Source organism: Carcharodon carcharias, assembly GCF_017639515.1.
Source record: "Carcharodon carcharias isolate sCarCar2 chromosome 35 unlocalized genomic scaffold, sCarCar2.pri SUPER_35_unloc_4, whole genome shotgun sequence".
Classification (NCBI taxonomy): domain Eukaryota; kingdom Metazoa; phylum Chordata; class Chondrichthyes; order Lamniformes; family Lamnidae; genus Carcharodon; species Carcharodon carcharias.
In genome coordinates this window covers 1,170,670-1,184,657 of record NW_024470720.1, presented here as the reverse complement: position 1 = coordinate 1,184,657, position 13,988 = coordinate 1,170,670, and the positions used below count along the sequence as shown (strand labels likewise).

Sequence of the window (13,988 nt, the reverse complement as noted above, 5' to 3'; positions counted from 1 at the left end):
TATGGGGATGGGTGGGGACGTAGAGTGGGGGGGCGGGGGGGAAGAGGCTGGTGCGGAGCAGTTGGGTCTGTGTTCTGTCCGGTGGATTCTCATTTCAACGCCAGGTAGCAGTGCTGAGGGAGTGCTGCACGGTCAGAAGTGCCAGGTCTTGTATGAGAAGTGAAACCAAAGTCCCCGCTGCCTACCTGGGTGGAACAAGAACGACCCCTGGCACCATCTGGTAGCTGGGGTAGTTGGGAGCACCATTTGCACCACATTCCATAGTGAGGAAAGATACCTGGTCATTATTGGCGTCGCTACTTGCAGGAGCTTGCTGTGCACACTTTTGCCTGCAGAGGTTTACATCCCAGTGCTGCACTCTTATTAGGAGCATTCTGTATGAAGAGTCTTGTCAATGCTGCAGAACTATAGACTGGTTAAAGACCATAAGACAAAGGAGCAGAAATTAGGCCATTCGGCCCATCGAGTCTGCTCCGCCATTCAATCATGGCTGATAATTTCTCAACCCCATTCTCCCGCCTTCTCCCTGTAACCTTTGACCCCCTTACCAATCAAGAGCCTATCTCGGTCTTAAATACACTCAGTGACCTGGCCTCCACAGCCTTCTGTGGCAATGAATTCCATAGATTCACCACTCTCTGGCTAAAGAAGTTTCTCCTCATCTCTGTTCTAAAAGGTCTTCCCTTTACTCTGAGGCTGTGCCCTCGGGTCCTAGTCTCTCCTACTAATGGAAACATCTTCCCCACGTCCACTCTATCCAGGCCTTTCAGTATTCTGTAAGTTTCAATCAGATCCCCCCCTCATCCTTCTAAACTCCATCAAGTATAGACCCAGAGCCCTCAAACGTTCCTCATATGTTAAGCCTTTCATTCCTGGGATCGTTCTCGTGAACCTCCGCTGGACCCTCTCCAGGACCAGCACATCCTTCCTGAGATACACGGGGCCCAAAATTGCTCACGATATTCTAAATGTGGTCTGACCAGAGCCTTATAAAGCCTCAGCAGCACATCCCTGCTTTTATATTCTAGTCCTCTCGAAATAAATGCCAACATTGCATTTGCCTTCCTAACCACCGTTAAAGATCAGAAGGAGGCACTTCAGCCCATCGTGTTAGTGCTAGCTGTGACTCCCATCGCTCAGCAGCTCAATTCATGCCATTCCTTTACACTTTAAACCTTGACCGCAATTCTGTCCATAACATCACCACCCAAGCTCCTCTGCAACCCGCAGGCAAGACCCCCTCCCCTTTTTGGCCTCATTGTAACTCAGGCCCATCGCCTGCCCCAAGGAGGCCCGAACCATTGACCATCTCATGCCACCAACCCCACAGCTTCCCTGTCCCCCTACGTTACCTCCTGCCCTACCCCTCCCACCCTCCTGCCACCCACTCTACCACCACCCTTGCCTTTACCAGACCCCTCCGGGTGCTGCGTGAAAGTGGGTCGGAGGTATCTACATACCCCCCCCACCCCGACCCTGCAGCAGCTAAACAGCTCAAATCGTGAGGTTTTTTTGCGATTTCCCACCCCACACCCCCAAAACATCCTTTCACCATCAAACAGAATATTTTTGTGTCATATTCTGGCGGAAATGGATTGGAATCTTTTGGGACAGGTGGACATACGTACGAACAGATGAAATAGGAGCAGAAGTAGGCCATTCGGCCCTTTGAGCCTGCTCCGCCATTCATTAAGATCATGGCCGACCTGTTTGTGGTGGTTCGAAATCCACGTTCCCATCTACCCCCGATAGCCTTCGAACCCCTTGCCTAACAAGAAGCGATCTAACCCCCACCTCCCCGCCACCCCCACCCCCCCCACAATCGGCTTAAAATTACTCAATGACTCACCCCCGCCCCAAACCCCTACCTCCACTGCCTTCTGAGGCAGAGAGTCCCAAAGTCGTGTGACCCTCGGAGAGAAAAATAATTTCTCCAGGACCTTTTCGCCAGGACTGAGGTGACATTGAAAAAAATAAATGAAGCACGACGTGGAGGGGTATTTATTGGTGCGTGAGAACTCGAGGAGTTGCTCGGCAGCACAGAAGGTGGGCATTGATGAGGAAGGAGCTTGTCGAAGCTTTTCGCCTTGCGCTCGTCAGGCCGGCGGCGCAAGAATACCAAATCCCGAGGCCAGCCACAATCTATACTCTTCTCGTGTGGTACAAATTGTTGTCGCCTTTGAAATTTGGTATTCTTGCATGGCTGTCCTGATGAGTCCGAGATGAAAAACTTCGACAAGTCCCTTTCTCTCCGCAGTCCTGGAGAATCTAAGTGTTTTTTTTTACTTTTTTTATTTGTGTTTTTTCAATTGTTTTTAATCATCCGATTTTTTTTTGTTTTCAGCCCATTGGCTTCAACCTGGGACTTAAAATTTGACAATTCTGACATTTTAGTCAATTTTCCTCCAAAATGGCCGCCGTCCCTAACGGCCGCCGCTGTTTTGCATCTGGTCGGTGCGCATGCGTGTCCGGCTTCCCTCCCTCTAGCCCATCCAGCTGCGCCGGGCCCGACGGGAAATGTAGTCTTTTCTGCTCGGCTCCACTGCGCCTGCGTGCTTGCCACCCCGCCCCCCCCCCCGCTCAAAGCCACGCCCTCCCCCTCCGAGCTGCTCCCTGTTCCAGCGCACGCTGGGATACGGGAGGACCAGCCACTCGGAGGACCACCTGGAGACTGGTTGCAGAGGCAATGGCAGGCAGCAGGTCCTGGGCTGAGGGAGTCCTGCAGCTCCTGAGCAGGATGAACTCCTTTCATATGCAGGGTTGCTAACTTGAATCTTTTTGCCTCTGTTACTGGTGGCACCTTTTTAATTGTAAACAGGAGTGGCATGAGAGTTCAGGGAGGGAGAGTGTGTGCACACTCACCCAGGCAACAGGAATAACAAGGGGGCAGCTGGTAGTTACCAACGGTATGGTCAACATGCAGAGGCTTAGGAAGGGAATTCCAGAGCTCAGAGCCACCCCCCAGGCAGCTGAAGGCACAGCCGCCAGTGGTAGAGCAATGGGAATCGGGGGGGTGGTCAAGGGGCCAGAATTGGAGGGGCGCAGAGATCTCGGAGGGTTGTAGGAGGTTACAAGAGATAGGGAGGGTCGTAGCGGCTGGAGGAGGTTACAGGGATAGGGAGGATTGTAGGGGCTGGAGGAGGTTACAGACTTAGGGAGGGGTGTAGGGGCTGGAGGAGGCTACAGAGATAGGGAGGGTTGTAGGGGCTGGAGGAGGTTACAGGGATAGGGAGGGTTGTAGGGTCTGGAGGAGGTTATAGAGATAGGGAGGGGTGTACAGGCTGGAGGAGGTTACAGAGATAGGGAGGGTTGTAGGTGCTGCAGGAGGTTACAGAGATAAGGAGGGTTGTAGGGGCTGGAGGAGGTTACAGGGATAGGGAGGGTTGTAGGGGCTGGAGGAGGTTACAGAGATAGGGTTGTAGGGGCTGGAGGAGGTTACAGAGATAGGGAGGGTTATAGGGGCTGGAGGTTACAGAGATAGGAGGGTTGTAGGGGCTGGAAGATGTTAAAGAAATAGGCTTGTTGGAGGGTCACTACTGAGGGAGCGCTGCACTCTCGGAGGTTCAGTAGTGAGGGAGTGCCGCACTGTTGGAGGGTCAGTGCTGAGGGAGCGCCGCACTGTCGGAGGGTCAGTGCTGAGGGAGCGCCGCACTGTCGGAGGGTCAGTGCTGAGGGAGCGCCGCACTGTCGGAGGGTCAGTGCTGAGGGAGCGCCGCACTGTCGGAGGGTCAGTACTGAGGGAGTGCCGCACTGTCGGAGGGTCAGTGCTGAGGGAGCGCCGCACTGTCGGAGGGTCAGTGCTGAGGGAGAGCCGCACTGTCGGAGGGTCAGTGCTGAGGGAGCGCCGCACTGTCGGAGGGTCAGTAGTGAGGGAGCGCCACACTGTCGGAGGGTCAGTAGTGAGGGAACGCCGCACTGTCGGAGGGTCAGCGCCGAGGGAGCGCCGCACTGTCCTGAGGAGGTGAAAGGAGTTACAGAAGGACGTTTTTCTTGAATGAAAGCATTTTTGTGCATGAACAATCCACACATGCTGCTTACTGACTGGCTGCTGACCCTCCATCGAAGCTGCAGGTTACTCACTGTTGCCTGTTTTCACTGTACCAGGCTGGCCAGTAACCTGTTTTCCTTGACCCTGCAGGCTCCTCGAAGGCTCTCTGTAAACCGTTCTGTGTTGCGGGTCATGAGGTGGGTGTGGTGCAACCCAGGCTATTCCCACTCCTGAGCAGGTACCCTGAGGTTTTCCGGGTGACTGATGATGCCCAGGGACGAGTGGAGCTCTGCAGCCACCTAAACACCTACCAGCAGCGCTCGGGTGCGCTTGAAGGGATCCTCGAGGATTGGAGGGAGGAGAAGCTGTTCGACTGCCTGGGGAAGTGGAGGAACGAGGTGAGTGTGGGAAGGTGTCACAGAGAGGAAGTGCCTGGGATGGGATAAGCAGACCCAGAGCATGCATGCTCCTGATCCCCAGAGAGCAGGATGTCTTGGGCTGGTCTGACTGTGGTGCCTGGGGTAGCAGCCAGCAATACCTGCCCAGAGTATCAGTCCTGCCTCACAGTCAGAGGATACTGTATTTCAGCCCCTTCATCCTGGCAGACGCTCCAGTGCAGTACTGAGGGAGCACCGCACTGTCGGAGGGTCAGTGCTGAGGGAGCGCCGCGCTGTCGGAGGGTCAGTGCTGAGGGAGCGCCGCGCTGTCGGAGGGTCAGTGCTGAGGGAGCGCCGCGCTGTCGGAGGGTCAGTGCTGAGGGAGCGCCGCGCTGTCGGAGGGTCAGTGCTGAGGGAGCGCCGCGCTGTCGGAGGGTCAGTGCTGAGGGAGCGCCGCGCTGTCGGAGGGTCAGCGCTGAGGAAGCGCCGCACCGTCAGAGGTGCCGTCTTTCAGGATGAGACATTAAACCGAGGCCCTGGGGCCAATATTTATCCCTCAACCAACATCACTAAAAACAGACGATCTGGGTCGTTCTCACATTGCTGTTTGTGGGATCTTGCTGTACGCAAATTGGCTGCTGCGTTTCCGACATTCCAACAGGGAGCGGACTTCAATGAAATGAACTCCTTCTTTGGCCGGGAGGAGCTTTGGGATGTCCTGAGCTGGGGACCGGGGGACCCGAAGAATGTCAGCCCTGTACCCGGACACTCACCTTCTTCCCGTGGACAGTGCGGTTGCTGTGCCGCTGCCTGATGTCTCTGTTCTTTGCTCTTCAGAAATATGAAGTGATGTCGAGGTTCTCAGACCCTCCTCTGCTGAAGGTGGAGAGATCAGCGATCGGTAGGCTTCTCTCTCTCTCTTGCTTTGCATCGTCTTTGGCTGCGATGGTGAATGGCTTGGCTCCTGTGATCCCCTCGTTGCCCCCCCCCACCTCACCTCTGCAGCCCACCCCCCATCCCCGTCCGGACCCAGTAAGTAGGTCGAACTGAGCTGGCGGGTGGGGTGAGAGGGTGCGGGCGCGTGGACGATAGGCCCACGGGTTTGGAGAGAGGGCCGATACACACCAGGGTTCCTGCACCTGATGGGTATCCAGTGCAACTGGATGAGATGGGGGGGGGGTGGTGGTGGGGAGCGTTGCTGCTCAGCCGTGATGCACCACGCAGCCGAAGAGCCCCAGCCGTAGCTTGACGGGCGAGAATCGGCCCAGAGGAGCTGGCCATCACCGAGCCTGTCCGGGAGGTCCGCGAGGGAGGATGCGTCGGGGGGTTCTGGTGAGGTGCGAGCCCTCGCTCTGACTCTCTCCTCTGCTTCCTCAGGTTTGTTTGGGGTGAAAAGCTACGGGGTCCACGTCAATGGGTTTGTGCGTCACGGCCACGGGGAGATGTCCATGTGGATCGGGAGGAGGACGCTCGACAAGGAGACCTTCCCTGGGAGGCTGGATAATCTGGTAAACACCGCTCTTCCCTCCCCTCCGGGCGCTCGGCCCAGCAGCCTGCTCTCCGGGTCCCAGCCTCACCTGGCAGCCAGGGCAGTTTGACCACGTGAGGCATCGTGGCCCAGCCGGATCCTCGCATGGCCCAGACAGGTCAGCTGCGGTGACCGAGCTCCTGGTTCATTCCGGGAGTGGTGGTGGGGGGTTTGTGGTTGTGTTCTCAGCTGTAATACTGATTAAATCCTCTGGGGGGGGCACTGTTTTCTCAGCTGTAATACTGATTAAATCCTCTGGGGGGGGGGGGGCACTGTTTTCTCAGCTGTAATACTGATTAAATCCTCTGGGGGGGGGTGCTGTTTTCTCAGCTGTAATGCTGATTAAATCCTCTGGGGGGGGGCACTGTTTTCTCAACTGTAATACTGATTAAATCCCCTGGGGTGGCGCTGTTTTCTCAGCTGTAATACTGATTAAATCCTCTGGGGGGGGGGGCACTGTTTTCTCAGCTGTAATACTGATTAAATCCTCTGGGGGGGGGGCCCTGTTTTCTCAGCTGTAATACTGATTAAATCCTCTGGGGTGGCGCTGTTTTCTCAGCTGTAATGCTGATTAAATCCTCTGAGGGCGCTGTTTTCCCTATAATACCGATTAAAACCCCTGGGGGCGCTGTTTTCTCTATAAGACTGATTAAATCCCCTGGGGGGGGCACTGTTTTCTCTATACGACTGATTAAATCCCCTTGGGGGTCGCTGTTTTCTCTATAATACTGATTAAATCCCCTGGGGGGGAGCACTGTTTACTCTATAAGACTGATTACATTCCATGGGGGGGTACTGTTTTCTCAGCATTAATACTGATTAAATCCTCTGGGGATGCTGTTTTCTCTATAATACCTATTAAATCCTCTGGGGATGCTGTTTTCTCTATACTACTGATTAAATCCTATGGTGGCGCTGTTTCCTCTAATACTGATTAAATCCTCTGGAGCACTGTCTTCTCTGTAATAGTAATTAAATCCTCTGGTGGCGCTGTTTTCTTCGTAATACTGAATAAATCCTCTGGGGGTGCTGTTTTCTCAGCTGCAGTACTGATTAAATCCCCTGGGGGCACTGTTTTCTCTATAATACTGATTAAATCCGCTGGGGGCGCTATTTTCTCTATAATACTGATTAAATCCTCTGGGGGTGCTGTTTTCTCTAATACTGATTAAATCCTCTGGTGGCGCTGTTTCCTCTAATACTGATTAAATCCTCTGGAGGACTGTCTTCTCTGTAATACTGATTAAATCCTCTGGTGGCGCTGTTTTCTTCGTAATACTTAATAAACCCTCTGGGGGTGCTGTTTTCTCTGTAGTATTGATTAAATCTTCTGGGGGGGCTGTTTTCTTTGTAATGCTCATTAAATCCTCTGGGGGCGCGTTTTTCTCTATAATACTGATTAAATCCTCTGGGGATGCTGTTTCCTCTAATACTCGATAATACTGATTAAATCCTCTGGGGGTGCTGTTTTCTCTAATACTGATTACATTTCCTGGGGCTGCTGTTTTCTCAGCTGCAATACTGATTAAATCCCCTGGAGGCACTGTTTTCTCTATAATACTGATTAAATCTCCTGGGGGCTCTGTTTTCTCTATAATACTGATTAAATCCTCTGGGGGTGCTGTTTTCTCTAATACTGATTACATTTCCTGGGGCTGCTGTTTGCTCAGCTGCAATACTGATTAAATCCCCTGGAGGCACTGTTTTCTCTATAATACTGATTAAATCTCCTGGGGGCTCTGTTTTCTCTATAATACTGATTAAATCCTCTGGGTATGCTGTTTTCTCTGTAATACTGATTAAATCCTCTGGGGGCGCTGTTTTCTCTAATACTGATTAAATCCTCTGGGGATGCTGTTTTCTCTATAATACCGATTAAATCCTCTGGGGATGCTGTTTTCTCTATACTACTGATTAATTCCTCTGGGGGCGCTGTTTTCTCTATAATACTGATTAAATCCTCTGGTGGCGCTGTTTCCTCTAATACTGATTAAATCCTCTGGGGGTGTTGTTTTCTCTAATACTGATTAAATCCTCTGGGGGTGCTGTTTTCTCTAATACTGATTACATTTCCTGGGGCTGCTGTTTTCTCAGCTGCAATACTGATTAAATCCCCTGGAGGCACTGTTTTCTCTATAATACTGATTAAATCTCCTGGGGGCTCTGTTTTCTCTATAATACTGATTAAATCCTCTGGGGGTGCTGTTTTCTCTAATACTGATTAAATCCTCTGGGGGTGCTGTTTTCTCTAATACTGATTAAATCCTCTGGGGATGCTGTTTTCTCTATAATACTGATTAAATCCTCTGGGGGCGCTGTTTTCTCTAATACTGATTAAATCCTCAGGGGGTGCTGTTTTCTCTATAATACCGATTAAATCCTCTGGGAATGCTGTTTTCTCTATAATACTGATTAAATCCTCTGGTGGCGCTGTTTCCTCTAATACTGATTAAATCCTCTGGGGGTGTTGTTTTCTCTAATACTTAATAAATCCTCTGGGGATGCTGTTTTCTCTATAATACTGATTAAATCCTCTGGGGGCGCTGTTTTCTCTAATACTGATTAAATCCTCTGGGGACGCTGTTTTCTCTAATACTGATTAAATTATCTGGGGATGCTGTTTTCTCTATAATACCGATTAAATCCTCTGGGGATGCTGTTTTCTCTATAATACTGCTTAAATCCTCTGGGGGCGCTGTTTTCTCTATAATACTGATTAAATCCTCTGGTGGCGCTGTTTCTTCTAATACTGATTAAATCCTCTGGGAGTGCTGTTTTCTCAGCTGCAATACTGATTAAATCCCCTGGGGGCACTGTTTTCTCTATAATACTGATTAAATCCTCTGGGGGTGCTGTTTTCTCTAATACTGATTAAATCTTCAGGTGGCGCTGTTTCCTCTAATACTGATTAAATCCTCTGGGGGTGCTTTTTTCTGTATAATACTGATTAAATCCTCTGGGGGCGCTGTTTTCTCTATAATACTGATTAAATCCTCTGGGGATGCTGTTTTCTCTAACACTGATTAAATCCTCTGGGGGTGCTGTTTTCTCTATAATACTGATTAAATCCCCTGGGGGCTCTGTTTTCTCTATAATACTGATTAAATCCTCTGGGGATGCTGTTTTCTCTAACACTGATTAAATCCTCTGGGGGTGCTGTTTTCTCTATAATACTGATTAAATCCTCTGGGGGCGCTGTTTTCTCTATTACTGATTAAATCCTCTGGGGATGCTGTTTTCTCTATAATACTGATTAAATCCTCTGGGGGCACTGTTTTCTCTATAATACTGATTAAATCCTCTGGGGGTGCTGTTTTCTCTAATACTGATTAAATCCTCTGGGGGTGCTGTTTTCTCTAATACTGATTAAATCCTCTGGTGGCGCTGTTTCCTCTACTACTGATTAAATCCTCTGGAGGACTGTCTTCTCTGTAATACTGATTAAATCCTCTGGTGGCGCTGTTTTCTTCGTAATACTTAATAAATCCTCTGGGGGTGCTGTTTTCTCTGTAGTATTGATTAAATCTTCTGGGGGGGCTGTTTTCTTTGTAATGCTCATTAAATCCTCTGGGGGTGCTGTTTTCTCTATAATACTGTTTAAATCCTCTGGGGGTGCTGTTTTCTCTAATACTGATTAAATCCTCTGGTGGCGCTGTTTCCTCTAATACTCGATAATACTGATTAAATCCTCTGGGGGTGCTGTTTTCTCTAATACTGATTAAATCCCCTGGGGGCTCTGTTTTCTCTGTAATACTGATTAACTCCTCTGGGGGCGCTGTTTCCTCTAATACTGATTAAATCCTCTGGGAGTGCTGTTTTCTCAGCCGCAATACTGATTAAATCCCCTGGGGGCTCTGTTTTCTCTGTAATACTGATTAACTCCTCTGGGGGCGCTGTTTCCTCTAATACTGATTAAATCCTCTGGGAGTGCTGTTTTCTCAGCTGCAATATTGATTAAATCCCCTGGGGGCACTGTTTTCTCTATAATACTGATTAAATCCTCTGGGGGTGCTGTTTTCTCTAATACTGATTACATTTCCTGGGGCTGCTGTTTTCTCAGCTGCGATACTGATTAAATCCCCTGGAGGCACTGTTTTCTCTATAATACTGATTAAATCTCCTGGGGGCTCTGTTTTCTCTATAATACTGATTAAATCCTCTGGGGGTGCTGTTTTCTCTAATACTGATTACATTTCCTGGGGCTGCTGTCTTCTCAGCTGCAATACTGATTAAATCCCCTGGAGGCAATGTTTTCTCTATAATACTGATTAAATCTCCTGGGGGCTCTGTTTTCTCTATAATACTGATTAAATCCTCTGGGGATGCTGTTTCCTCTAATACTGATTAAATCCTGTGGGGGTGCTGTTTTCTCTAATACAGATTAAATCCTCTGGGGATGCTGTTTTCTCTATAATACTGATTAAATCCTCTGGGGGCGCTGTTTTCTCTCATACTGATTAAATCCTCTGGGGATGCTGTTTTCTCTATAATACCAATTAAATCCTCTGGGGATGCTGTTTTCTCTATAATACTGATTAAATCCTCTGGGGGCACTGTTTTCTCTATAATACTGATTAAATCCTCTGGTGGCGCTGTTTCCTCTAATACTGATTAAATCCTCTGGGAGTGCTGTTTTCTCAGCTGCAATACTGATTAAATCCCCTGGGGGCACTGTTTTTTCTATAATACTGATTAAATCCTCTGGGGGTACTGTTTTCTCTATAATACTGATTAAATCCCCTGGGGGCGCTGTTTTCTGTATAATACTGATTAAATCCTCTGGGGGTGCTGTTTTCTCTAATACTGATTAAATCCTCTGGAGGACTGTCTTCTCTGTAATACTGATTAAATCCTCTGGTGGCGCTGTTTTCTTCGTAATACTGAATAAATCCTCTGGGGGTGCTGTTTTCTCTGTAGTATTGATTAAATCTTCTGGGGGGGCTGTTTTCTTTGTAATGCTCATTAAATCCTCTGGGGGCGCGGTTTTCTCGATAATACAGATTAAATCCTCTGGGGGCGCTGTTTTCTGTATAATACTGATTAAATCCTCTGGGGCCGCTGTTTTCTCTATAACACTGATTAAATTCTCTGGTGGCGCTGTTTCCTCTAATACTGATTAAATCCTCTGGGGGTGCTGTTTTCTCTAATACTGATTAAATCCTCTGGGGATGCTGTTTTCTCTATAATACTGATTAAATCCTCTGGGGATGCTGTTTTCTCAGCTGCAATACTGATTAAATCCCCTGGGGGCACTGTTTTCTCTATATTACTGATTAAATCCTCTGGGGGTGCTGTTTTCTCTAATACTGATTAAATCATCTGGTGGCGCTGTTTCCTCTAATACTGATTAAATCCTCTGGGGGTGCTGTTTTCTCTATAATACTGATTAAATCCCCTGGGGGCGCTGTTTTCTCTATAATACTGATTAAATCCTCTGCAGATGCTGTTTTCTCTAACACTGATTAAATCCTCTGGGGGTGCTGTTTTCTCTATAATACTGATTAAATCCCCTGGGGGCGCTGTTTTCTCTATAATACTGATTAAATCCTCTGGGGGTGCTGTTTTCTCCATAATACTGATTAAATCCTCTGGGGGTGCTGTTTTCTCTATAATACTGATTAAATCCCCTGGGGGTGCTCTTTTCTCTGCTGTAATACTGATTAAATCCCCTGTGGGGGCACTGTTTCCTCAGCTGCAATACTAATTAATTCCCCTGGGGGCACTGTTTCCTCTGTAATACTGATTAAATTCCCTGGAAGGGGACGCTGTTTTCTCTGTAACACTGATGAAATCTCTTGCGGGCGCTGTTTTCCCTGTAATACTGATTAAATCCCCTGGGGGTGCTGTTTTCTCTATAATACTGATTAAATCCTCTGGTGGCGCTGTTTCCTCTAATACTGATTAAATCCTCTGGAGCACTGTCTTCTCTGTAATACTGATTAAATCCTCTGGTGGCGCTGTTTTCTTCGTACTACTGAATAAATCCTCTGGGGGTGCTGTTTTTTCTGTAATATTGATTAAATCTTCTGGTGGCGCTGTTTTCTTCGTAATACTGATTAAATCCTCTGGTGGCGCTGTTTTCTTCGTAATACTGAATAAATCCTCTGGGGGTGCTGTTTTCTCAGCTGCAATACTGATTAAATCCACTGGGGGCACTGTTTTCTCTATAATACTGATTAAATCCCCTGGGGGCGCTGTTTTCTCTATAATACTGATTAAATCCTCTGGGGGTGCTGTTTTCTCTAATACTGATTAAATCCTCTGGGGGTGCTGTTTTCTCTAATACAGATTAAATCCTCTGGAGGACTGTCTTCTCTGTAATACTGATTAAATCCTCTGGTGGCGCTGTTTTCTTCGTAATACTGAATAAATCCTCTGGGGGTGCTGTTTTCTCTGTAGTATTGATTAAATCTTCTGGGGGGGGCTGTTTTCTTTGTAATGCTCATTAAATCCTCTGGGGGTGCTGTTTTCTCTAATACTGATTAAATCCTCTGGGGGTGCTCTTTTCTCGATAATACTGATTAAATCCTCTGGGGGCGCTGATTTCTGTATAATACTGATTAAATCCTCTGGGGGTGAGGTTTTCTCTAATACTGATTAAATCCTCTGCGGGCGCTGTTTTCTCTGTAATACTGATTAACTCCTCTGGGGGCTCTGTTTCCTCTAATACTGATTAAATCCTCTGGGAGTGCTGTTTTCTCAGCTGCAATACTGATTAAATCCCCTGGGGGCACTGTTTTCTCTATAATACTGATTAAATCCCCTGGCAGTGCTGTTTTCTCTAATACTGATTACATTCTCTGGGGCTACTGTTTTCTCAGCTGCAATACTGATTAAATCCCCTGGAGGCACTGTTTTCTCTATAATACTGATTAAATCTCCTGGGGGCGCTGTTTTCTCTATAATACTGATTAACTCCTCTGGGGGCGCTGTTTCCTCTAATACTGATTAAATCCTCTGGGAGTGCTGTTTTCTCAGCTGCAATACTGATTAAATCCCCTGGGGGCACTGTTTTCTCTATAATACTGATTAAATCCCCTGGGGGTGCTGTTTTCTCTAATACTGATTAAATCCTCTGGGGATGCTGTTTTCTCTATAATACTGATTAAATCCTCTTGCGGGCGCTGTTTTCTCTATAATACTGATTAACTCCTCTGGGGGCGCTGTTTCCTCTAATAATGATTAAATCCTCTGGTGATGCTGTTTCCTCTAATACTGATTAAATCCTCTGGAGCACTGTCTTCTCTGTAATACTGATTAAATCCTCTGGTGGCACTGTTTTCTTCATAATACTGAATAAATCCTCTGGGGGTGCTGTTTTCTCTGTAGTATTGATTAAATCTTCTGGTGGAACTGTTTTCTTTGTAATGCTCATTAAATCCACTGGGGGCGCTGTTTTCTCTACAATACTGATTAACTCCTCTGGGGGTGCTGTTTTCTCTAATACTGATTAAATCCCCTGGGGGCGCTGTTTTCTCTATAATACTGATTAAATCCTCTGGGGATGCTGTTTCCTCTAATACTGCTTAAATCATCTGGGGCACTGTCTTCTCTGTAATACTGATTAGGGGACGCTGTTTTCTCTGTAACACTGATTAAATCCCTTGCGGGCGCTGTTTTTTCTATAATACTGATTAAATCCCCTGGAAGGGGACGCTGTTTTCTCTATAATACTGATTAAATCCTCTGGGGGTGCTGTTTTCTCTAATACTGATTAAATCCTCTGGGGGTGCTGTTTTCTCTAATACTGATTAAATCCTCTGGTGGCGCTGTTTCCTCTAATACTGATTAAATCCTCTGGAGCACTGTCTTCTCTGTAATACTGATTAAATCCTCTGGTGGCGCTGTTTCCTCTAATACTGATTAAATCCTCTGGAGCACTGTCTTCTCTATAATACTGATTAAATCCTCTGGGGGTGCTGTTTTCTCTATAATACTGATTAAATCCCCTGGTGGTGCTGTTTTCTCTAATACTGATTACATTTCCTGGGGCTGCTGATTTCTCAGCTGCAATACTGATTAAATCCCCTGGGGGTACTGTTTTCTCTATAATACTGATTAACTCCCCTGGGGGCACTGTTTTCTCTATAATACT

At 47.9% G+C, this 13,988-nt stretch overlaps 1 protein-coding gene across 1 annotated transcript in view; it reads left to right on the top strand.

Moving 5' to 3' along the window:
* The first annotated feature begins 2,636 nt into the window (after positions 1–2,636).
* tpk2 (thiamin pyrophosphokinase 2) overlaps positions 2,637–13,988 on the top strand; it is a 29,768-nt gene continuing 18,416 nt past the window's right edge. The window contains exons 1-4 of the mRNA XM_041181437.1: positions 2,637–2,759; positions 4,139–4,386; positions 5,203–5,266; positions 5,743–5,873. Of these exons, the coding sequence (XP_041037371.1) occupies positions 2,687–2,759; positions 4,139–4,386; positions 5,203–5,266; positions 5,743–5,873 (516 nt within the window). The 5' untranslated portion in view covers positions 2,637–2,686. The remainder of the gene's footprint in view (positions 2,760–4,138; positions 4,387–5,202; positions 5,267–5,742; positions 5,874–13,988) is intronic.